Genomic DNA, 25248 nt, shown 5'->3' with positions numbered 1-25248 from the left:
GCAGCAGCGGAGTTGCTAATGAAGTGGTTACTGAGGAAAGAACGTTGTCAGTCTCTGCGTTGCTGCATCTAATGGTAAATTGTAATAAAGTGTGTATGTATCCTACAAAAGGTGTGTGTTCACTGCAAACTTCTTGTTGTGTCCGTGCTATTTTTACTAATTCGAAATTTCACGGGTTGGCAGGTATGGGTGGGGCACTACTGGCTAATATAAATAGTGTCTGGGAATTGAGAAAATTAATATAATTGCAGTCTTTAATTTCTGTTCAAATTAGGCCCTTTTCAAAAAACTTTACAGCAATATATTCCCTGAAATCCCACTTTCGGGCTTCTCAGGACTGAAGAAAGCGTGTTGCAGGGCCCCTTGAAGGCTGAGTGAATGAATGCATGACAATGAGCGTGACCTTTGAAGCACAGTTCATAGTTTTATTCCACCATGTCTTCTGGCTCGTCGGTGCAAATTTTCCGTCGCTTGGCATGTGACGCCATGCGTTCTTCCAGGCTCCCTGAAAAAGCATATGTTAGTGTGAGCCTTCCTACAGCTACTCCACGGTGACAATATGTACAGGACATGCCAGTACGAAAAAAAAAAACAAAAAAAAACAGGCGTGTTAGTCAAATACTCGAGCACCAAATAACTGAACTGCAGCCATAGAATTTGCTGACTAATGCTTGCTCTGTATAAAATATTGGCACGCATATAAATTATGTTTTCGGTGAACGTTTCTCACCGGCCAATCTCTCTTAAGATGCTACCACTCGGCGCAAGATGCGCCTTTCTGTATCGGAAGTTTCTCGAATGTTATCACTGGTTCTATCTGTTGTCCATGTTGTCGCCGAACTTTGTGCAATCAGATTATACGCACGACACAGATAGTGTTGTACTTTCTGGAAGGCACGCGAGCCTTGCAAATACAAGCAATTACACTGGAACCTTCGTCGAGTCATGTATAAATAGCCAATGCGTCTGGCTCGTAAATCACATTTCGACGATCAATGAGTTAGCTTGTCACTATCGTTCTTCCCAAGTGTAACATGTTTTTGTAGGCACAGATGTACACAATAAAGAGTTAGTTTTGTGACTTGTCATTCATCTCAGTTCCAATTCTTCACCGTCTTGACATTTACCCAAATTCCAATGCGCACCAGATTTTATGCTCAGACCAATCTAAGAAAATTATGCGCACCCAAACTTAATGCAAGCCAGATTGTTGCAGGGTAGGTAAAGATAAGAACAAATGTGGTCTAACAACATTTTTATACGAGATAGAAAAATATGTCTGATGAAAGAAATGTACATTTGTTTTATGAATACCACGTAGGCTTTCGTGCACAAATATTTGCTAATCTGAAGAAAGCAACTTTTCACTTACAGCGACATACCATGCTTCACTGCAGAGTCGCCCACCGTCATTTTTGCATGAGTTTCAATGCTGATTTAAAAAATTATTCCTTATTTATTTGATAAAGGTATGTTTGTTCCTGTCATAGTGCATCACAATCTTTCCATCGGCACAATAATCGCCAAGACGCATTCTGGGCAGTTGTCAGTCCCTTTAAAGCTAGGAGTAAATGGTGGTGCCACTAGAAAAATAATCACACAAGTCCAAAAAACAAAATGAATTTCATTTCGATTTTTTTGCTGATGTCAGCTGATTCACACTGCGCTGACATGAGAACGGTATTGGTCGGCCGAGTGATGATGCGAGCACTTTCCAGGACAGGAAACGCTGTGGCCAATGGTTTAAAGGAAGGAAAACGCTGTCGCCAACAGTCGGCAGAAAAATCGGTACCGTGTCGGCCTACTGTGAATCAGCCTTTAAGGGTTAGACGGCGGTATATGCGACGTTTCCCCATTTCACAACATACCACGTCCCTAACTTCGGATATAACATACCTTTTTCACTGTATTGTTACCACGGTCATTTGTAACGCGCATTGATTTTATTTGCTTCTTTATATCCGGTAATTCGTTATATCAGCGTTCGTTATAACAGGTTCGACTTGCACGTTTCGGAATGAAAAAGAACAAACAAATAAGTAAGAAGAGCAGCACAGATCAAATACCAAAGCAAACGTACGACTTGCTATTGCCTATACCGCTTGCTCGCACTTCTCTGGAAACAAAGGCCTTCAGAAAAGCCATTTTTGCCACGGTAAGGAAAAAGCATGAAAAGTTGCTTGGCAGAGAGGTGCATGATGCCTAAAGGTTTGAGAATCGCCATTGTAGTGCGATGTTGAACGGCAGCATAATGCCTCGGCACCGAGTGGCATGGAAAGGAAAATGGCAACGCACCACACAGTGGCCTTTCAAGCAGCGGCTTGTGGCTCCGTGCAATGCGGGGCAGCAGGCAGCGGGGCTGGCTCCGGACGTCTGGCAGAGTGGTCAGCATGCTCTCCAACAGTGCACTCCTGCACAGCAGTGTAGTCAGTGTTTCAGCGAAAGCATAAATGACGACCAACTTCAATCCCCTCTTTCGTTTCTGTGCCTTTTCTGGCTCACCAACACTCTGCTGACGGTAAGGCTGACATTTCTGGTATACCAGAGATGTTAATTTACCAATCCCTCTCTGGGGGGGAGTGATTCACTTTCAGCCTCGGCACGCAAGCAGCAGCACATTTGGAACAACAAAAACTGACAAGCAACGCATTTTCAGATCCTAGTGACATTTCCAGCAACTTTTCCATTGCCAGTTTGATCTGCTTCAGGAACTCGTCTTAATAAATTTATCCGAAGCAAGGCATATGGCATCTTGCACTGCCATTAGAGGGTGGTGCTGTGCCATTATATATTTCTTTTTTTGCATGCACGTTTCGCAACCTTGCGCCTGCCACATCTTTAAACACCCTTAAACCTTTTTCGCAAACAATTTATTTTTCAATAAACTTGCCACAATATTTGTGAAATCGTAGAACGTGCCCAAATTCATAAAGTATACAAAAAAAAGTTGTCGCAGTTTCACCCGAAAGGCGAAGCATCAATTGCGATAGCAAATTTGTAGAAAGCTATACGGAGTAATGATATCAGCTTTATCAGCTGTATAAACTTGGACATGCAGCAGCATCGGCAACACGCAGAACTGTTGTCGACGCCGTCGGCGTTTTGCCCGCATTTGCACAAAACGTGTGCGGCGTTGGTGACTGTTGCCGGAGCCTCTGGGGGCGGCTCGGAGGTTTTCGATGACATCAGAACGGGACATTCGGCGAGCAGTGTTGGAAGCCTTTACCACCTTCTCGCCTCACAACGTTTTAATATAAATAGGCACTTGGTGCCGCAGCTAAACGTCGCCTCCGTCCCCCCCCTCATGGTCTTTCGTGCGTCGGAAGAAGGCCTACGCAGAACGCGCGTTTGTTCTCCGCCGTAGGTTCACTCCCCGTGAATGCGCGCGTCCCTCGCGCCCTTTCACTCGCACATACAGCTTTCCGCGCGCGGCGACGATTTCATCTTCATTGACGTCATACGGAACCTCACGGCGACGGCGACGGCAGAAATCTGCTTTAGAGTGTCCATATAATTGCTATCGCAATAAAGTTTGTCGCAGTTTCACCCGAATGGCGACCAATTGCGATAGCAAATTAGGAGAGAGCTATACGGAGTAAGGATAGTAGTTTTATCAGCTGTATAAACTTGGACATGCAGCAGCACCAGCAACACGCAGAACTGTTGCCGACGCCGTCGGCGTTTTGCCCGCGTTCGCACCAAACGCGTGCGGCGTTTTTATATAAATACGTATTTGGTGCCGCAGCTAAACGTCGCCTCCCCTCCCTCCCTCCCTCCCGTCCTCCCCACAGTCTTTCGCGCGACGGAAAACGTTGCGTTTGCTCTCTATATATGGAAAGGAGAAAAGAGACGCTTAATTCTGCAGCCCTTCAGGGAGCACGGCACAGAACGCGCGTTTGCTCTCTGACGTAGCGTTCGCTCCCAGTGAAAGCGCGCGTCTCTCGCGCCCTTTCACTCGCACGTACAGCGTCCGGAGCGCGGCGACGATTTCATCGCCGTTGACGTCATACGGAACCTGACGCCGACGCCGACGGCAGAAATATGCTTTGGAGTGTCCATATAATTGCTATCGCAATAAGAATTTGGGAGAGTGGGCAGGTATACATATGGTTCATTCTGAAGGATGATGGTTTGAGGAATCAGATACTTGCTCACAGTGAAGAAGCCCTAGAAACACAGCCTATGAAGAACGGCAGATTCCGGCATTCCCATTTTTTCCTTTTTGTTTTCTCTTTTTTAATTGTCAGCTATGGTTACCATAAAGTCACACCAAAAGGCAAAATTCACTTGTGGATGCACTCCACACTGCTGTTAAGCCCGCTCCGCTGCAAAGGCATCATCAGGGAAAGCAGGCATGTCTTGATATCTAAAACAAAGCTGTTTTGTTTCTGGAACTGTTTTACATCCAACAGTTGTTCTAGATTGCTTTAGTAAAAATTTCATAGTTGCACACGATTATCTGCATCAATTAGATGTGCACATTTCATTTTTTTTTTTTTCAGAGAGTTCAGAGAGTAACTGTGGTGCAGGAAACCTGCAGAAGCAGATTATCCATGTGGAAATACTGCGCTCTGTTTCCAAACTAAATCTTAATATTAAAATTTTTTCTATTTGAAGTTTAAATTTCAAATATTATCTGCACATGCCTGTCGGTCGTGCATTTCTGGCTGTTGTCAAGAAGAGTTTGTCTGGACTTTTGCTTTGAAGCTTTCACTGCAACAACTGAAAAGAATATTCCGGTACAAGCCATCAATAATGATTGTCAAAGACGGCGTTAGTTTCACTGAAATCTGCTAGAATTCCATTGAGTTGTAACACCAGTACACAATTTTCCCACCTCAGCACCCTCTCACCACATCAACATTTCCTTTACATAGGAGCAGCCCAGTTTTGATTACGCCATCTCCAGGATTGGGCCAGTTTACTGTTATACACCATCTCGTTGGCAAGAGTCGGCACTTTAGTTGGCAAGAAACTGAGCTAGCTGACAAGGCAAAACCCAGGGAGGAAGGCAAAATTAAAAAAAGCTTTTCTTTTATAAGGAATCATGCTTTTGAAGCTGTTACAGTAAGGATGTTTAGGCACCATTTGTTGCTTTATTAAGTAAATCCGCAGAGAATAGAGCCAGTCACTGTATTTACAATACATCTTTAAAGGTAGCACAGTTGGCTATTATAAGGCAATTTCAGTGGAGCCGGAGGTGCAAGATTCTTCCTCTTGCTGCTTCACGACCACCTCACTGCAGCCCCTTAATTCCTACGCACCACCTTTCGGACATTTCTCCTCGCATTCCTTCTGACCAAAGATTGAAGGATCAGATCGTCGCAAAGCCAACGCTTAAAAAATTCAGTGGCGATATAGCGGCAAATGCGAGAGAAATGCATTAGCATTACGTCACACCTCTTTGAGGTCCCGGATGCATGATTTAAACCACGTTCACCACATTGCAAAGTGTTCTTCAAGAGCTCACTCAACGCACGTACTGCCTTTTTGAGGAGTGAAGTGCAACTGACGGTGCTCCGGAGCCGATCACCGTCATTTGCACTATACTGTATATACATATATATGCGCATGCACACACACACACACACACGCGTGCGCATGCTCTTCTAAGTTCTCCCATCCCCTCCATACCTCTACCATGTGACCAGCTTTCCACACTTCAGGCACATACACTTTTTTTTTCCACTTTGACACTCCTAATGCAAACGCATTAACAGGAGAGACCTACTTGATTCGGGTTTGGGTCCAAAGTGCTTGCAGGTGCATGGCAACAGCCTCTGCCTCGGCCGCGCTCTGCTGCCACTCCAGTCCCTCAAACTGGCAGTCGTACAGCACCAGAGGGAGCTCTGCACATCACACACACACGTGCTTTAACAGTGAAACTGGGAGACGGCCTGCTTCATCAATGGGCACAAAGAATCGGAGGGGAAACCGAGGTGGCCGATTCTTAGTACGAACAACATGATGCCAATAAAGGCATAGGGAGAAAACTTAAGTTCTTGTTTTTATTGAACTGTAAAATTAACAATGAATGAAAGTTACATTTACAATAGACTTCACGTTCTTGATTGTTTTTAAAAATTGAGGCAATAGCGTAAGAAAAGACGACTTGTCAAAAATGTTATAGCCATGCCGTGCGGTAAATCTGCCCTCACCAAGTCGTGTGTGCACAAGACAAGCATCAGCTTCAGTACGCATGTTACGCATTTATTAGAAGCTGGTTTTCATCATGTTGCCATAGCCACTGCTTTCGAACATAGGAAAAGGTATGTCGTGTCTTCCAGTCCACACATGGTTGCAGAAAGCACTCGGATAAGGAGAAGAGAGTCGTTGGTGTACATAACATACACTCTCTGTCACATAAACATAAGTTGGGAGTCAATACAGGGTCAACGCTGTGTTTACTACTGACAATAAGTGAGGAAAAATATGCATCACTATGAAAAGCAAGACCAATTGAACTGCAAAAAAACAACTGGTCATAGTTTATAAAGTTTGTTTTACCTGTGGTTGGCTTTTATGTGGGGTAAACAGGGTGTTGAATCAATTGGAGATTAATTGAGCATAATAATAGTACAGTAGACTTCCTTTAGTTCAACTTTGGTTAATTTGATTTTTCAGTTAGTTTGATCCCAACCAACGGCCCCGGCCAGTGCCCATGCATTTCTATGGGCCAAAACTTTCGTTACTTCGATCCTCAAATTGGCCTTCAAATAATTCGAACTGACCAGTCAGCGAGCATGCTGACTCCACCAAGACCGTCTCAGCAGAGCTTAATGGAAAATGAATGCGATAAACACACGTCATCTCCTATAGAAAATGTCTATATTCGGCCTGCTTTAGGAAGATTTTCAAGCAATACAGTTGCTCACAATGTCTGATTAGGATAGGTATTTACCGCTATTCTAACACACTTGTTTTTTTCTGAAAACAATTGGGCCGAAAATTGCCTGCGCGGTGAAGTCTGACATGAAACCAAAACCGCATTCGCAGCATTCCTATGCTTTACCACATACCTGCCGCAACCTGCAGGATAGTAATTAGATTAACTTTTCAGTCCTGTAGGGGTCAAATTAACGAAGTCATCTGTACTGGTCACACAGTTTTCTATTAACTTTTCTAGTTTCCCACAAAATTATCCGTGTGCTAGGCTAGACTGGGCATGTGGATGATGATACTGACCCCACTTCAAGCAGTGCTTCCTGTAAGAGTGCAAGTAACGAAGGTTAATCGTTACTGGGCTTACCTGCTGCCATGGCATACTGTGGCTTGCGAGGGTTTTTGGCAACGTCCAACAGCTCCGATATCACCTATGGATAAAACAAATGCTTCTGCTGTAAACACTGGCAAGTTCAAATCCTTGGCTCTCCATACATCAAGTGCTACTTTGTGTCCATAATATGTGGAATGCCTTATCAAGCAGTTTCACTAAAATATTGTATTGCTTTTTATTCCTTTAATTCATCCCAAACTTAAATTATGGGCTATGGAACATCCTCTGTGTTTGTTGCAAATTAATTTTGAATTTTTTAACCAGTACATTAGGGCGCATCATGAACGAATTGGTTACTTACCATACCCACTGCCAATTAAGCAGCACGTAATGTTTCTATGGTATACACCATCCTTGGGAATGGACTATCTCCCCCCCCCCTTTTTTTTGGAGGGGGGAGGATCCAAGGGTTGAGCAGGTTTCAGGCAATACATTGGAGTTCCTGGAGTGGGGCAACATTTCCACGATACTCTTGAGTCATGCGCGTACGTGAGCTGCTGTTTAAGTTTTCAGCTGTTAATGTAGCATCCGCAGCTGTAACATACTGCAGACATGATCACCACCAAGTGATCTATGCTGCACGTTGCAATATGCTTATTTCCTTGTTATGCCCAAACGTGGTGAAGGGTCCTTTAACCCTTTTCCTACAGAGATTTTTGGCCAAAAATAATACAAAATACAAAAATACCTAGTTTTTTATTTGCCTAATTAATTCTACGCATCTTGAAACAACCAAAATATAGTATCTCTAAGGGCACTTTATTTGTAAGATACATGCAAAATATTTTTTTGAAAATATAGAGAGAGGGTTGGCTTCACTGCACTGCACACGGGAGATTGTCTGACCTTCTGTAGTACTAATACCGCCCGCACACAGTTTCCATCCTCTGTCATGGGTACCTTTATGGCAGGCGCGGCCGTGAAAACAAACCTAGGAGGCGGTGATGGGGGGTTCTTTACATCTATCGGCGTCCACTGCCTACACGTCGAGACGCTGTCGTCGTCAGAATCCGATGATCCCGAGAAGATATGCTGCTCAGTATTGTCGCTGCCACTCTTGGAGGAGAACCAAACTTCTTCGACTCTCCGAGTCCGACAAAACGTCCGCAAACAAACGTTTCCCCACCCCCCCCTTTTTTTTTCCAGGGCGAAGCCGTTGTAGGCACGCGCACGCACAGAGGACAAGCCATTTTTAAATCCCAGTTGCCAGCTACGAAACGTTTTTCGGCCAAGATGCAAGCTTTGAGCACGTTATTATTTTTTTACTGCGCCATCTGTTGAAGCCAAAACGAACTAAGCAAAACTTATCAGGATAGCTTGAAGGCAGCAGTGTGCAAGCGCTTGTTTCAGCGTGGACAAGCCCAGCGGTGGGAGCGGTACCAACCACATGGACTAGCTCAGCTCATCTATGGTACGGAAAGGGGTAAGGTACACCTGAAGGGTCGTTAACCCAAAAGATGCATGAAAATAGGTCTAAGATGAGGCACTGCATGCTCACCTGTGGTTCTTCGAGCCGTTGACCAATGAGCAGCAGCACGGCCACAATGCATCGCACCTGGTGCCAGAGGAAGGCCTGGCCCACTATTTCCAGGCACAGCAGGTCGTAGCTGTCTTCTGTGAAGCCGTCCCCGTGTGGTGCGGCAGTGCATGAGCCATCCTCACTGCAAGAATAGGACATCGGCACCTTGATGAGAAAAAAAATTCCTGGTACACCAGCACAGCTTCACCATAAACAGACACTAAGCATGAAGACTGGTGAAGCGGCACGATAAGCATGGACAGAAAAGGAATGATTGAACCACACGCCAGGTTCAGGTTAAAGCCTTTTCATTTGTCCCACATGCGTAAAATACTACACCATAATACAAACACCAACACAAGAAACCCAGGTGGAGCTGTCTTTCTTAAGCAGACGCGAAAGGAAATGGGTGGTGACAGTTGACATCGGCCGGACATTTGCCGAGATTACGACAGTTCCATTTGCTTCACTGCATGTTTTCTTCTGTTCTAACGGGCTGTGATAATATCATTCAAGCTGACAATGAACAGAATCACTTTATTTCAAAGTACTGCTACTGATTGGCGACGGGAACGGATGGCATGCTGACACACCCAGCTCCCAACAACAGGATTTATTTTGCTCTGTGACATTTGCTGTGTTGTTTCTGTGCACCGTGGTGTAACTCCCCTGGTATACACACGCCTTAGCAAATAATGTGAAATTGTCAGCATCTAAGTGAGCGAATGTGTGTCATCCATTTATCTGTGCTCTTTGTGCTGCTTTGTTGGTGCTGATGTTGACTAATTACTAATTAGTGAACTTCCATTCTGGTCATCCAGAGGGCAAGTCACTGACGAATTACTTTACGTTTCAAAAACGACAAAACAAACTCTGTAATCACTTGGAACACATCTCCCCCCCCATCACTATCCTACCAAAAAGAAGCAATTCCGTGCAGAGTTAGTGCATGTGGCTTCCAGTGGGAGCACGGCTATGCACTTGTACTCCATGTGCCATTCAATAGCTATCATGCTTGCCAATTGTAATCACATGAAAATTTGATCTTTCTATGAAACTTGAGTGCATTTGAGCAGTGTTAAGCACAAAATCTTTTAAAGCTGTCACAATCAAAGTACTGGTCACTGTGCAGTCACTCTGGGCTGCCTTACCCAGTTGGCGAGACAGTTGGCGAGGCAGTGGGTAATGGCCTTGGCGGTAGCCAGCGGAAGATGCTGGTACGGAGGATGCGCCGCATGTAGTTAGTTACACCATTGGCCACGTCCATCTTACACAGGTTCCTGAAGTCATGCTCGCCTACTAAGAGTGCTGCCGCTTCTCGCATCCTCTGCACGCAAACACACGCTCTTAATACATGACACTTCATCTTCTTACTGATCTGTACAGATTCGTTGCATGCATTGATGGCCAGCCTAGCAGCAGAAGCTAGTTCACATTCATAATTCTGGTACTATCATCACCAAATGAAGCCTGAGTGAGAAATTATGAAGTAGAATGCTTCTTACGAGTAATAAGTCAGAAAGTGTGACCTTGCATTGCTACGTGTGCAGTGCCTAAAAGGGTGTTGGTGCCCAAATAAGTTTAGAAGCTGAAATCAAGTTGAAGTCACATTAAATGGTGAAAGTGGAAAGGAAAGAATACACTCTAATTGGCCCTAACTTTTTTTTTTACATTTCAGCTATCCACTGCACTATGCACCTATACAAATGCAACTGCACAAAACACAAAAAGCTTTCCACAAGAAACAAGGCAAATAATAACATATCAGAGTATCATACATAGGAAATGAAACGACGCTTTATAAAAAAAAAAGGGGGGGGGGGGGAAACAGTGAGATGATACAACAAGCATATTGGACACTTACAATTAATGAAAAACTATTTTCAAGAAGTGCAAACTAAACCATCAGAAACCAACAGTACAAATGAATTGAGAGCTGGATAGTGATACTAGATACGATAACGAGAGCTGGATACTTTTTTGAAATATGCTGCAGGAGAAATATATTCCAAAAACACGTTTTTACGAGACTGGCGATAAACAGTGGTTCAATCGAGACATCAGGCGATGCCTAAACAAAAGAGCGTTTGTACTCAAAGGCACTGCGCAGTAAAGATGAAGCTGATTGGTCAAATTTCGCGACGGAATGTAAGCAGAAAATGAAGACAGCTAAAAATAAGTTCTTCAACATCGACATGCCCCTTTTCCTCAAGAAAAACACCAAGAAATTTTGGAAAGTTGTTTCTCCTGCAGCTGCAAATGAATCGCCTGTTTTAACTTCAGATACCGGACACCCTTGATGATGCCGACATATCGCACCAATTCATTTTTTGTAGCGTCTTAAAGGACGAGCAGCCTTCAACAGTGGTTGACACATGTGAAAACGCTGTGCACACAATTCCTAGCAAAGTTATAAATTCTGATGGCATTCTTAGGGCTATCAAACTTTTACCATTATCTTCAAGCCCTGGGCCAAATAAGATGACAACAAAGCTCCTAAACCTAACCAAGCATTTTTCATCGTTAAAACTAGCGAAGACCTTTCATAAATGACTCGCTATTAGTGTAATACCTCACGACTGGAAAGATGCTTATGTGGTGCCCATGTGCAAATCAGGTGATAAGGATCTAATGACTAACTACAGGCCGACATATCTCACATCAGTTGTTTGCAAGGTTCTTGAACATGTCCTATCTTCCCAAATGATGTATTATTTAGTTGATAACGGAATTCTTTTTTTTAATCAGCATGGCTTTTAACGTGTTCAATCTTGTGAAATGCAGCTTTTTGAATTAACCACTGACCTCCACAACAGCTTACACAAATATCAACAAGCTGATGGCATTTTCACTGATTTAGCAAAGGCATTTGATCGTGTGGCTCATAAGCGTCTCATACATAAAATGAGATCACTCAACATTATTGGAAATGTCATCTCATGGGTTCAAGAATATTTATTTAATAGATGACAACCTGTAGCAATTAACAATTTTTATTCGCCCTTCCAAGTTGTTGGATAAGGGATCCTTCAAGGCTCTGTTTTAAGAGCTATATTATTTGTTTTCATAAATGACGTCCACATTGGCATTACCTCATTATTGAGATTATTTTACTATGACTGCATCATTTATCATCATGTGTGAGACATAAGCAACTGTAATAAATTATAGAATGACCTAACACAAATAGAAAATGGTGTACACAATGGCAGACATGTATTAACGTCACAAAAACTAAACTCATGCAGCTTACTGCTCACAATAGCCTAATAGCATATAATTATAAAATTGGAAATGATGTGACTGAGCCCATAGATTCTGTTAAACACCTAGGCATGATTTTAACCAATCATGGTGAAACCCTCCCTCATAACTATCATCCTACATGTTGACTGCCATTATCATCATCGTCAGCCTATATTTATGTCCACTGCAGGATGAAGGCTTACAGAACTTACAAAACACTTGCCTTCATCAGTCGTTCCTTGTTCAATGCTAACAAAGATAGAAAACTACTAACCTACATGACCACTGTATGTTCGAAGCTCGAGTATGCCTCAATAATCTGGGGTGCCCATCTAGCTTACCTTATTAATAGATTAGAGTCATTACATAATAAAGCCGCTCGCTTTGTCACTGGATTGTACTCATCATATTTAAGTGTATCTGCGATTAAACACAGCCTTTACATTATCGCGCTAGCGAAGAGAATACACATTGCGCGCTTAAGATTCATTCAGAAAATTTATCACAACCCCACTAACTGTTCTGCAACTCTAATTAAACCTGCTAATCGGATATTTCACCGTATTGATCATAAATACAAAGCAGAACTTCCTTTTTCACGCACTGACTCTCTCCAATCTTTCTTCCTGTATTTGGCTATTAAGGAGTGGAACAATTTACCTAAACATATTGCTGAAATTACTGACCACACTACATTTACCAAGTTGCTTCAAGCCACAGTCACCTGATTTCCATTTTGTGTTTCGTAGCTTTTAATCTTGTTATGTGGAATGTATTATGCGTCACATGTTTTAAGTATTCCCCCTCGTAAAGTGGTCACTTCTGCTTGAAATATTTCTCTTTGTCTTTGCATCTTTGCCTCGACATTGCATTTTTGTATTTCGACCTTTGTTGCTTGCTCAATTGTAGTCTTTCTCTCAATTGTTGTACTTCCCCCTAAGTAATGCCTTAACAGGCCTTGGGGTAAATAAAAAATAAATAAAAAAATAAAACCACACTAGACAACAATATTCATTTTATTTTGCCAAAATAAAACAGTTTTGCAAACTTTCGAAAAAAAGCAAGTCACTATCATCACATTAAGCATGCGTAACATACTTTGGCTACCCCATTTGCATTTGATCTTGGTTGCATTTCGAGCCACTTCCTCACTAAAGCTCTGGATGTTGTGCATGAGAATTATGAGCCTGAAGTTTTACGAGGGCAGTTTGAGTGGTTTAAGATTGAAGGAACACTAGACAATACAGAAGTCAGTAGCAGCAGGAAATTGTTAGCTGATGAGCTGGTAAAAACTTTTGCGACAACCACAGGTGAGACGACGATCAGCTTCCAAACCAGCCGTGGACGCAGCGATGCCTGTGAGATCAAAAGAAATGCAAGAAGTGCTCACCTGAACATCCAGGCTACCTCGAGGGAAGAAATACCGGTAGGTCCGCTGGCGACAGTCGAAACTGCAAATGCAAGTAAATGCGGCCACCACGACATTGCAGACAATTCTGGCTGGCTTGCTGTCGTTTGAGTAATATGGTTATCTTTTAACTGGCAATTATCACATTATTCTGCTTTCAATGATCAGGACCACTTGATATGACATTGTTACATATGGCAAAAGATGACTATGAGGTTAGAGATAGGACAGAGGAAGCAGAAGTGATCAAGACAGTAAGGAATCATTTGTTGAAATTTTAATCAATGCTCGGCTCCGTTACATTCTTGTAGCGAAGGCTAGAATGGTTTAAGATCATAAGAACACTAATCACAATACAGATTATGTAGCACTTTAGATACAGTGACAACAGAAAGGCACAAGTGATGCACATGCGATATTAACTTACAAATACTGTATTTTACTTTGAAAACGCATGACCATTAATATACATGGCAAAGCAGGTACTGCGCACGTCACAAGGTAGAAAACCAAAAACCCAGAAACACAAATTCTTTCACTGACGGTGATGCCACACAAGTTGGAAATATTTTGAGCCTCTGTATCACTCCCCATCAAATCATTTCTGTTTTTCGCAATTAGGATTTCATTTTTCGCAATTAGGATTTCATAAGTTTGCCAGGTGCAGAAAACAGCAATCCTACCTTTGCTTCCTGGGTCACCTTCATCAAGTTACATGCCAAGTACTATACAGAACAAGCCCTATTTTTTTTTTTTTTTCTTGCTTTCTTGTGTAGGGTGTGCACGTACTGTCATTCTGAGCTTTCTTATTAAGAAGCTTTTTTGCTACAGAGAGTAACAAATGCTCTGGATAACCAGCCTCCAAAAGACTAGCACACCGCTAGCTGAAGCTTGTATCCATCAAGGAACACAGACTAAAGGCAGACCCTTAGGTTGTTAAGGTATCCTTCTAAGAGCTTTGCAACATTTGTTTAATGGCACCAGATGTCTTAGTTGCAAGGAAAACTACGACTGAAAGAGTCATGCAATCCTTTCAATATTCAAATCACCCACAATAAATGACAGCTCTCGCAATTTCGGAGGCTATACTCTGCCAAGTGCTACTGCCTGCTTTCAGCCAGGGGCCCGAACAAAAAAGGCACCGCATTCCCCCAAATAGTGTTGACAGTGCAATGGAAGAGGTGGCACCAGCAAATCTGTTTATTTTTTTAATTCAATAAACTTGACGAAATTGTGTTTACTTTCATGCTGAAATGAATGCAATTGTTTATTATCAGAGGCTGACTACAGTTTACCAAATTAAATAAAGCATGCTACATCATACTAGTTAGTACCTCATCTCATAGTGGTGGCACCAATCCTGTCCCAGACTTATGTCACTTGCTCACTAACAAAAGCTAGGTTTTCAGCTAAAGTGACGCCTTCATCATTTTGGAGCACTAACCTATTATCGAGCTTGCCTTAACATTTGCCTTTAGTGTTTCTTTAAAGCAGTAACGAACCCTGTGCAAAAAGCCCTGTTACATCTCGTGCGTACCCCTTCCAAGTGGAAAATGCCAGTACACACCGTGCACTGAAGGCTTGGTCGACGGGGGCCCAGGCCAGCACGCGAATTTCTGGTGGCAGGACGCCGTTGAGGATCTTGACGTAGTCCAGTTCCTCTGCCCGGGCTGCTGTGCAGAATGCCAGCGGTCGAGCAGCAGCCACTGCTTGCCTCCCCTAGCAATTGCCAGGCAAACCAGCTGCAGCCTCCAACCCACCATACCAACCACAAGCCCACACCAGCGCCATTTAATACAAACATGTACTAGATGTACTTAGAAACAACGTAATTTAAAAAAGTACTAACTTAAGTTGATGTTTTAATGAATGGCTCTTCCGGCTATGCTTTTGGCTTGTCTGCCCTTGTACTTAACACAGAGGCGACACCTTGCAGTACATCTTGTTTAATACCACGTTTGGGTGCAGTAGCTGTTTGTTTCAGTATGGGATGAATTGCAACAACACATTGGGCCTCTTTGGTTTTCCACTTCTGGCTACCCATGGGCTGCCAGAATCTGCCAGGATGGTTTTGGTATGGCAGTTCTCGGGAAGTTCTCTGGCTAGTAGACGACAAAAAGAAGCATGAGGGCTCGCTGCCATCTTTGTGGGGACTCGATGGATTGCAACGCGGGCTGGCACTTAAGGACTTTTGCCTTGCTCAGAGAACTGGCAACGGCCACCTTCGGTTTTAATTACTTCTGCCGTTATCTTCTAAGGCCCATTCTGCCTTCCGAGATTGTGCAATGTGGGAGGTGGCTAACATTTGAAGTTTTTTTTTTTTTTGTGCCCCATGAAGATTTTTATCTTATCTGGTTTGGAAGACACGTCTGGGGGCCATAATTTCGTATCTTTGAAGGGGCCATGACACAAAATTTTTGAGCTTGAATTGTGCACTGAATGTCAAACCACACACATCCCACACTAAGTTGGCAAAATTTGAGTGCATTCGATGCTACAGAAAATTTGCATTTTTTGTATCGCAGTTGAACTGTACAGACAGCAGTTGGGCAACAATGACGGGTAACGAAATGAAGTAGTACATCCTATGTGGTCAATGTGCAGAGTATATGCATGATTTTGGTTTTGCATGAGTGTCTCAGTGGTCAGCCCGAGACAGTTTCTGCAAGCATTTTCTGGTTTGTGTTTTAATCATGCGAGTGAAATAATTGTGAGCATAATGCAACGGCAATGCCCTTGATGAGCCATTGGGTTCCATAGCGTGCAAAGCAAGAAGACTTTAGAATGGCACGCAGATGATTTTGGATTGTTTCAGAGCACTTGACATAGTGATGGCCCCACACTTCTTGAAATCACACAAGCTAAGTCGAAATGGTGCTTACTGTTGGTGGGAAGGGCTTAGAGGCAGCGATTCGAAATTGAAATTTTGGGTTAAAATGTACAATGAGAGCCAAAGACTCTCAGTTACAGTGATATGCTGACAATAGTTGTGTCACAGCCCTTTTAATAATTTTTCACCTTGGCAGGCATTTGTCTCGCTTCAACAAGAAAGTATAATTGCAGTGTCAGTAAAACGCATGGGGATGCCATCTGACATTGTTAGAGCAATATATACGGCACATGCTCAATGTAAATGTTACAGACGACACTCTTCATCCACTGCGAAGAATAGCAACGTTTTTGTCTAGCATTGCTGTAGACGATGCACCGGCATAACATGGACAAAAACTGCATGAATGATCAAGGCCGCTAACAAAAAAATAAGAAACAGCTGCCGAACCAGAACCTCAGTCCCACAATTAACAACAGCTGTTCCCCAACGTGCATTTGCAATGACTTCTTTTTATGGCTCATTGTTATGACTTGTCACTATTATACATTATTGCTATGGCAACCTTATGCATAGCTTGAAGCCAGGCTGGGCAGCAGCTGTTAACAGCGGCACCTGAAAGTCTACTTAATAGACATTTACAGCTTGTTTCATAATGCGGCTTTAAACAACGTGGCATAGTTATGGTATAGTATGTGGTATAGTTAGTGTGTCCTTTTAGTTCACTGTAGTGTAATCCCATTGTTTCCAATATAGCCACTCAAACTCAATCAATTACATTGGAATTGCTTTTACTATGATAATACTTCTTACAATATCTAACATAGAACACAGCTTTATGGTTACGTTGATGTAAAGCTACACGAAATGTGCTTGCACTAGATTTGTTGGCCACTACAGTTAGTGCTCTACGAGTGCTGAAGAAATATTTAGACAACCTCAACACCGGTAACCAAAGCAACAACGAAGGTTGTGCAACATGGATAGCTCTGCATTGTGGCATACAGACGTATGGACACATCGAGGACTGAAAGAACCTATAACTGCTATCACTACGAGAGAAGCTGCAGAGCATGTTGTCACAAATTGTAAAATGGCAGCACCATCACACCATGGTGAAAAATATACACCTATATAAGTAAACTCTATTGATAAGAATTTCCTCCACAGGCCAGATTAACAGACATCACCAAGTTTCCTAAAATTGATCTGCCAAGGCTGTAGTGCAAAGTGGTGAACAGCAAAGCAGAAGAGAAGTATCAACGTCGTCGTCTGCTCTGCCTGCCTGCACTACAGTCGAACTCATTTATAACAATACCGGTTTTAACAATATATCGGTTATAACAATGAGAAGCTGCTGCACCGTCAACTTTTGTAGGTTTTCTATGATGAAATAACTCGCTTATTACAATGCCCCCATGCAGCATTATCGGTTATAACGATGAAGTCTGGCTACTGGGTGTCCGTGCCGAAAGTGAATGGAATGCGAAATCCTTGAAAATAAAAAAGAAAAGAAGAAATGTGAGCCGTTGCACGCCGCCGCGCGCTGTTTTCCATCCTTCTTTGCATCGCCAGCCTCGCAGCGCCTCTGTCCCGTTGCCCTTCCACCCCTCCGAACACGAATGGGCTGTGCTCATAGCTCTGCGCCACCGTCCGAAACACGAATAGACCGCGCCAACTGCGCTGGGCTGGCGGAGTGCCGGAGCCGCTGGAGTGCCGCAAATGTGCGACGCAATCGAGCCAAAACGGCGCTAGCGTACACCGAAACGCAGCGACAGCGTTCGCATCGCTATATTCATCAGTGAAAATCGTACTGGAATGAAAGCAACGCCGGAACGCTTCGTGCCTATTTGTGCCATTTATTCTTGCGTTCACCGCCGCGCATAGCACCATGTTGGCCGCATGCCTTCATAACTGAGTAATCGCCATCCATGATCATGTCGACAGCGACCGCTGTTTCGTCCTGCAGTTGCAGCAAACGATAGTTTCGTTTTGACTCAGTGCGTGTGTCGTCCGTGCGCCTTCCGTAGGTTGCGGCAAACAATAGTTACGTTTTTACTCGCTGCATAGCTGTCGAGGATGAAGAGCACCCTCTACATCGCGATGGGCGGCGACATGGCGACACAGGCGAAAAAATAATCGGGATATGCGCCTGGTAGTGAAAAGCGTGTCCCAGATGAAGACACACGCCACGGCCGCGCTGTGACAGAAGTCGCGAGGCCTTCAGCCGCTGCAAGCGCTAATCAGTCACGAGATGACGAGAATTGCAGCTTCCACACTGCTTTTGTGCAAAATAGAAACAGGATTCTGCTGATTCATTCAGTAAATAAAATCGTATTGACATAGAAAGCATTTGTTTATTGTTTAAATCAAACATTTTTTCGGTCCCTTGAAATCTGAATTAACGGGGTTTTACTATGGCAGTGCCATTGAGCGCCAACAGCCGTGACTTGTTGCATGCGATCAGAGCGCGCAGGAAGCAGAGTTAAACAGTTACAAACGAGTCAACACAATCAGCAGCTGGATGGCGGAAGGTGGTGAGGAGGGGCACTGGCCTCCCCGCCATTGTAGTTTTCTCACAACAGAGCTCTGCCATTTCCTTTCTTTTTTTTTTTCAATGCAACCCGTTTATAACAATTATCGGTTATAACAATGGAATTTTCGTGGCACTTAGAATATTGCTGTAAATGGGTTCGACTGTATATGTTTGTTTACAAACGTAAAGCTTGTCTATAAAACATAGCTTACAGTAGCAAAGAAAAGGAAGAAGTGTCAGGAAATTGCAGGAACAGGGACCAAATACAGTTGGACCTTCATATAAAATAAAAATTGTTGAATATAACAAATTATAAAATATAATGAAGTAATCAAAGATTTTGATTGGCTGTGCTTTACTTAAGTGAGAATTCTACTGCTTGCAACGAAAACCGAAAGTGCCAACTTCCGAGACAATATCAATTACAGCTGTGGGGACTCGGCAAAGTGACACAGCAAAGTGAACTGGTTTGCTTGCAGCTGAATATATGTATTCTGTTACCATAAATCATATGTCAAACAGTCAGCAAATGCAACTTGAAGATACACATTCTGGACGTGCATGCACATTTTGGCCAACAGCTTGATTTGGATGGCTCACAGCCAACAAGGCAATGTGCCCATCCCATGGGACCACACTGACGACACAGCTGCATTTGTCAATGGCGCATAGGGCGTTTATAATTCAGCTTTATCTGCCATGTATTGGGACAGTGGCCACTGACATGCCATCAAAATCGACAGGAGAGGTCTTGCCAACCCATCAGAGGCATCATGCTTGCATTTCCTTTGCGTAGACCCAATTGCATTTTTTTTTTCACGATATTGGTATGCACATTTATCACAACTATAGAATAGAATAAGGGTAGGTTCATGTCAGCTGCAACTTCATTATAACGAGCTTCAACTGCAAATGAAATAAAATAGAAAGCGGGAAATGGAGGGAGGGAGGAAGCCAAGCACTGCCCACTGAAGCAAAAAAAAAGCAAGGAAAGCTGAGTGCAGGAATTGAACCCCAAGCAAATTTTCAAACGCCGCACGCACAGCACTAAGTACAAACCTGCACTTGTGTTTGGTTGATAGCCCTCCTGGGCAAAGACCCCAATGCCTTCGGTGAGGTTGGTGCGCAGGTCAATGGAGATCACCTGCATACGAGCAAAGCCATGTGCTGTGATTACTCCAATGAACTTTGTCTTGTTTACTTTAAACTCGAGGCTTTCTCAAGCGGTATCACTCATGCAGGCAGTTTACATTTCAGATTGTTTTTTTTAAGAAATGCTTCTGGACTGTTCTAATAGCACGGTCATTTCGGGTGCTCTCTTTCTTTTTAAATGCACCATGTTCTACGAAAGAGATGTCACGCACTGGCACTCCTATTTCTTCTTACTTCAACGGATGATATCTAGACACAGGGCAAAATTACCTATGCATCAGTTAGTAACTGCAGCTGCAGTACTTTTTCTTTTTTAAGTGAAGCTTTCTTTTATTTTGTCAGAGAAGCTTGTACTGAATCCATAGGTTGCCACTAAGTACACAATTTTACACCACCTGAAAAGGAGTGAAGTGGTAGTGCCTGCACTCTTGATACTTTTTACACCATTAAGAGTTCAACACTGCCCCACAGCAATGATGATAATCAATCTACTGTCCTGAGAGAAACAGTATGGCAAGCTGAGACGTGCATGGCATTATTGGCAGGAAAGTGCCGAGCACACAGTGCTTCAGAAAAAAGTGGGCTGACAACAGTTACCATGGGACAAAGTTAGACTTTGTAAACCTGCAGTGCTTAAAGTTAGGGGGCGCCTAGTGGGGCCAGGCCCCTCCTCCATTGGGCCAGGCCCCTCCTCCATTCTTTAAGGAGGTTCTCAGCCCCCCCCCTCGGCAACTGTATCACTGCGGCACCCATTCGACAAGCGTAGGGGCGTAAAGGGTTTATCATTTTCATGAGTGTAAGCTTGGCTGTGAATAAAAATAAAGTAACAGGGAAGGCCACCTGGGAGAAGGCAGAGACGCCCTTGTCGGTGCGGCCACACCGGTGGTAGTGCGCATCTGCACGGTCCTCGAGCAGGCGGGTGCGTTCGAGAGCCTCGAAGAGCGCCGCCTCCACGGTGCGGCCAGTGTCCTCCTGCAGCACATAGCCGCTGTAGTCCCAGCCCAGGTAGAGCAGACGCAGGGCCACGTGCCGGCGCTTGAACCTGCGCGCACGGTAAATGCAACTAATTTCTGACAAAGGCAATGGCAGATGCATCTGACAATAACAAAATTCTACGGTTTTAACGTGGCAACACCACGATCTGATTACGAGCCACGCCGTGGTGGCTCCGGATCAATTCCGACCACCCGGGGTTCTGTGTGCACCCAAATCTAAGTGCGCGAGCACTTTTGTATTCCGCTCCCATCAGAATGCAGCTGTTGCATTCGAGATCAAACTCGCGAACTTGCGCTCAGCTGCGCAATGCTACAGCCACCGAGTTACCAGGGCAGGTCAACAAAAAACAGTACAAAGAAAACCTAGGGTCACACAAGTGCCAATAGAAAGGAACACGTTGAATATAATTTTATAACGGCTCTGAAACTCGAATCGGGCATTTAGTTTTCATACGCTGTTTGCAGAATGTGAGCCTTGGCGACTACCCCTTAATAGTAAGCACCAATTTTTCTAATTTCTTTCTGCACTGAACTCAGGAATGCATAAAAAGTCCTTTGAAGCTAAATTGCTCACAGTCAAGATAATGTCCGAAGGGCCCTTTCAAAGGGGCCCTGTGGTATTACGATGCTCCCTTGCGTCCAGCGCAGGGTGCCTTTGTTTTTCCAAGTGCCAGTCACGAGGCTTGAAAATGCCGATTCTGCATTCTCGTTCTCGCCAATACCTTTGATCTTGTGCAAACACACCAACAGTGTTCATTTATTTACATCACACTGCATCATCGAAGGCTAGACAATTGAGAGTGCTAGCCTTTGCGCATACATATTGAAGTTTACGGCATAAACACCGGTGACATGGATGGCAGCAACAGTGCCAGCAGCGACATCTTGTGGGGGTTTGTCCAGCCACATAGCGTTGGAAACATTTCGCTCCATGCTGTTCTTGTCAAAAAAAAGATGAGAAAAATGACACAATAAATTCATTATTACGCCGTTGCAGACACCTTTGCACCAGCTACTCAGTAGCCCATCGACATCATTGCAATGAATAGCTTTGAGTGCCCTAGTTGAACTCAATGCCATGAAATGGCACCACTAGTGCACCTGCTCACGTCTGTGTGTCTGGTATTCTGGTGTTCCATGAATGGTAATATGTACACTGAGAAGCCAAACTCTCCAATGGCAGAAGACAAACCTTGGTGCGAGAACAATGCAAGAACACTGACCGACTGAAGTCAAATGGCTTGACTGGCCGCGCAGTCTGCGGCTTGTCCTTGGCCTGCAGGAGGTTCTGCAGTTGTTGCACGTGTATCTCCAGCTTGCGGATTCGGTCCACGAGCACCTGTGAACGAATGAATGAAAGCGCGAGGCCACAGTTTCACGTACAGAGGGAACAGAGTTAAGAGCACATTCACTGGCTGCAACAAAGCGGAAAGCTTGGAGTGGGTTGGTTCACTTTTAACGCTGAGGAATACAGCATTGCTGATGACATATGGAGAGATGGAGACATGAGACACACACCATGCATGTCCTGTCGGAGGCTAATTGCTTAACTTAAGAGGAACTTTACTTCAAAGCCTTCTATCTAAATACATGTAGGAAAAAAAAAAGTTTGTTTGGCATCCCTGTAGACCAATTATAATGATAACCTGTTGCATTTTAAAAGGAAAAGTGAAAATCTACACACAGTTGGGAGATTCATTATTTAGGCTATGAAATCTTATCACAAAAGTTGGTGAAATCTGAGAAATTTAGAAAAACTTATATCAAGTGTACAACGGTAACAAAAAAAAAAAATCACAGTTCAATAAGGTGCATGGAAATTTAAACCACACAAAATTGACATGCCGCTCTAATATGTATCACTAATTTGTAAGACTTTTTCAGCACTTGTGACTTGTGCGAGTAATACAATAAGTTTTCCATGCTTGTCTGCTTTAGATGATGTAACAGAATTTACAGTACTATGATAATTGTTTTTATTGTAGAGTTACAGAGGTGTAAACCTTAAGCTTCTCTCCTTTTTTTTTTTTTTACAATTTTGGTAAAAAAGTTTGAGGCTGTAAATAAAAATTTTGTTTCTAACAGTTGTACACCTGAGATGCAAGAAATTTATTTTGATTCAACGAAATAAAAGGATATCAATGCTTTGCATGTGTTTATATAAGGTAATCACAGTTCGAACCATGGGAAAACTTGCTTCGCACACTCATTCTTTCTGGCTATTTGCTTACATTGGCAGTCATCGTCGAAGGTTTCCACACATTTGTTTTTTTTTTTTTTTTCTTTTTAAATCTACAGTGTGTGTTCAATTCAGCAGTTTCATTTACTGAGTTTCTGGCATGCTAACTATTACAGCCCCCTCTCTCACTATCTTTTTTTTTTTTTTTTGCACACTGTTTTGAAGAAAAATGCAACTTGAAACACAGACATGAAATCCGACGGTTCAGCTTTCTTGTCTAGTCATGTGTGGAGCCTACTTCCCTTCGTATTTGTTGACTGTCTTAAGCTACGTATTTCTTTTGTAGTGTTTTTGTTCTTTCTTTTTTTCAGCTATTAACCGACTAGCCCGTCAACGACCACTTTTACTCCTACTGATGTCAGTTGCAGACAACGAGAGCGCCAGCGTCGCTGCTAGCATGCACAGCTTAGCATGAATGCTAGCTACATGCGAGCTGACACGCCGCATGCATTCTAGAAAGATAATTTCACGCGTTACTCTTTCATTTCGAGTACGAGCACCGGCGGAGACAAAGCAGTTCCGTAAGTTGCACGGAAAAGTCGTAAAACGTTCACAGTAGGTATCGCAAGCATATAGTGTTCCTTAGTTTGCGCGCTGCACGGAATTTCCTGAAAAACGTGCAAAAGTTTGATCAACGAGCAAGAATGGCATGCATGCTTGCGAACAAGGAAGTTCACACTTGGTTACACTAGCGAGCTTCGCTTGCGTAGTACAAAGGATGAATAGCGAGAAACATCCATAGAGTCGTGTAGCCTCTTCGTGAAAGGTTTATAGTATTTCAACACAGCTCATGCACGAGGCTCGGCGATCATTGGACGTACGCACACACATCATCACGTGCCAAGTGAGTTTTTGGATGTTCTGCTACAGCTGTGCGTTGCTTCCTCTCTAAAAACAGTCCGCGCACTGCAGCCAGCAGTGTATCCGCGACGCTGTCGGCACTTTAAAACACCAGAGTAGGTAATGCTCCGATGAAGAGACCATGTGATCACATAGCTGGACCGTAACATTTTTGCGGACGTACAACCGGAACAGCGATTCAAGAGAGAAGTTAGGCGTGCACACTTTTTTACCGGTTTCTCAAGCTGCATCAGGCGCTCTTCGGTTGTTTTTCCTTCGCGGTTTTTGCGGTTGTCTTCTGCGTTATCGGCCTCCATAGTGACAAAGCGCGAGTCTTTTAAACTGGTTTAGAACTTCCAAAGATGTCACAACTATTACATCTAAAGAACGGCAGCGATAGCTCTAACAAAAATGTCATGTGTACAGACTGCTAAGCGCACGTCGCAAAATTTGTGGAGGCGGCCATGTTTGAAAACTGGCTATTGGCTTGAACATCTGAGCCAAATCGAGTCAACTGAAGCCAAAATGCGGAAAGCTTCGCTAGCCACCCTAGCTTCGCACCAGTCTCATTCGGCACGCTTTTCCATAGCCTCCTCAATAAACTTTTCTTGTGTTTAGCGACAATCTTTATCGTTGTTCCATGCATTTATTGCGCCACGTTGTCATTCTTTAAACAGAAGAAATACCTTCCGTTAATTTCAGCTCATACATTGCATAGTTGCCGATTATAGTTACCTTTAATTAATATTTTTTAAGACCGTAACCATGGCTTTGAAAGCTCGTGGTGCAGTCATACATATCCCACTGCGTTATGAACTCAAGCAAAGGCTTGGTAGGTTAACCGTAAGCACACTGCGCTAATAAAAAAAAAAAAGAAAAAAAAAACGACGAGCAGTTTTATTGCAAGCTTCGCTCAGTTGCTATTGTTGCAACACCTTGAGGCTTGACAACGGTAACGAGCTCATACCTCAATACTATGCACTGTCGAAAAGCACGTTAATACTTTATAAGGTTAACCTTAGAGCGCCTTATAGAAGCAACCATGCTTCTCATAACGTCGATGCCGGAGAGTTATCCGAAACACCTTTACTTCAACCATACCAGTTGTAGCGTAGAATGCAACATAGATACTGTATCTTTAGAAAGATAACCACTACGGCTAAGATTTTTTGAAGCCATAAGACGTTTTTCTTTAGTCTGCTTTCCT

At 43.4% G+C, this 25248-nt stretch overlaps 1 protein-coding gene across 2 annotated transcripts; it reads right to left on the bottom strand.

Moving 5' to 3' along the window:
• Positions 1-402: 402 nt before the first annotated feature.
• LOC119433892 (tRNA pseudouridine(38/39) synthase) lies at positions 403-24526 on the bottom strand. 2 transcript variants are annotated; one of them, XM_037701175.2, is made up of 12 exons: positions 24275-24526; positions 22186-22301; positions 20808-21009; positions 19875-19959; positions 15017-15122; positions 13432-13492; positions 9947-10122; positions 8775-8937; positions 7250-7313; positions 5732-5849; positions 2296-2411; positions 403-505 (listed from the first exon to the last, which is right to left on the bottom strand). In XM_037701175.2, exons 1-12 carry the CDS (start codon positions 24356-24358, stop codon positions 426-428), a joined length of 1371 nt encoding a protein of 456 aa, XP_037557103.1. In that variant the 5' UTR covers positions 24359-24526; the 3' UTR covers positions 403-425. The 2 variants fall into 2 exon arrangements, with proteins under 2 accessions (XP_037557103.1, XP_037557104.1); XM_037701176.2 differs by having other exon boundaries at positions 15017-15119; positions 24275-24525.
• Positions 24527-25248: the final 722 nt, after the last annotated feature.

This window comes from Dermacentor silvarum, chromosome 11 (assembly GCF_013339745.2).
Source record: "Dermacentor silvarum isolate Dsil-2018 chromosome 11, BIME_Dsil_1.4, whole genome shotgun sequence".
NCBI classification, from domain to species: domain Eukaryota; kingdom Metazoa; phylum Arthropoda; class Arachnida; order Ixodida; family Ixodidae; genus Dermacentor; species Dermacentor silvarum.
This window is presented reverse-complemented; position numbering and strand designations above follow the sequence as displayed.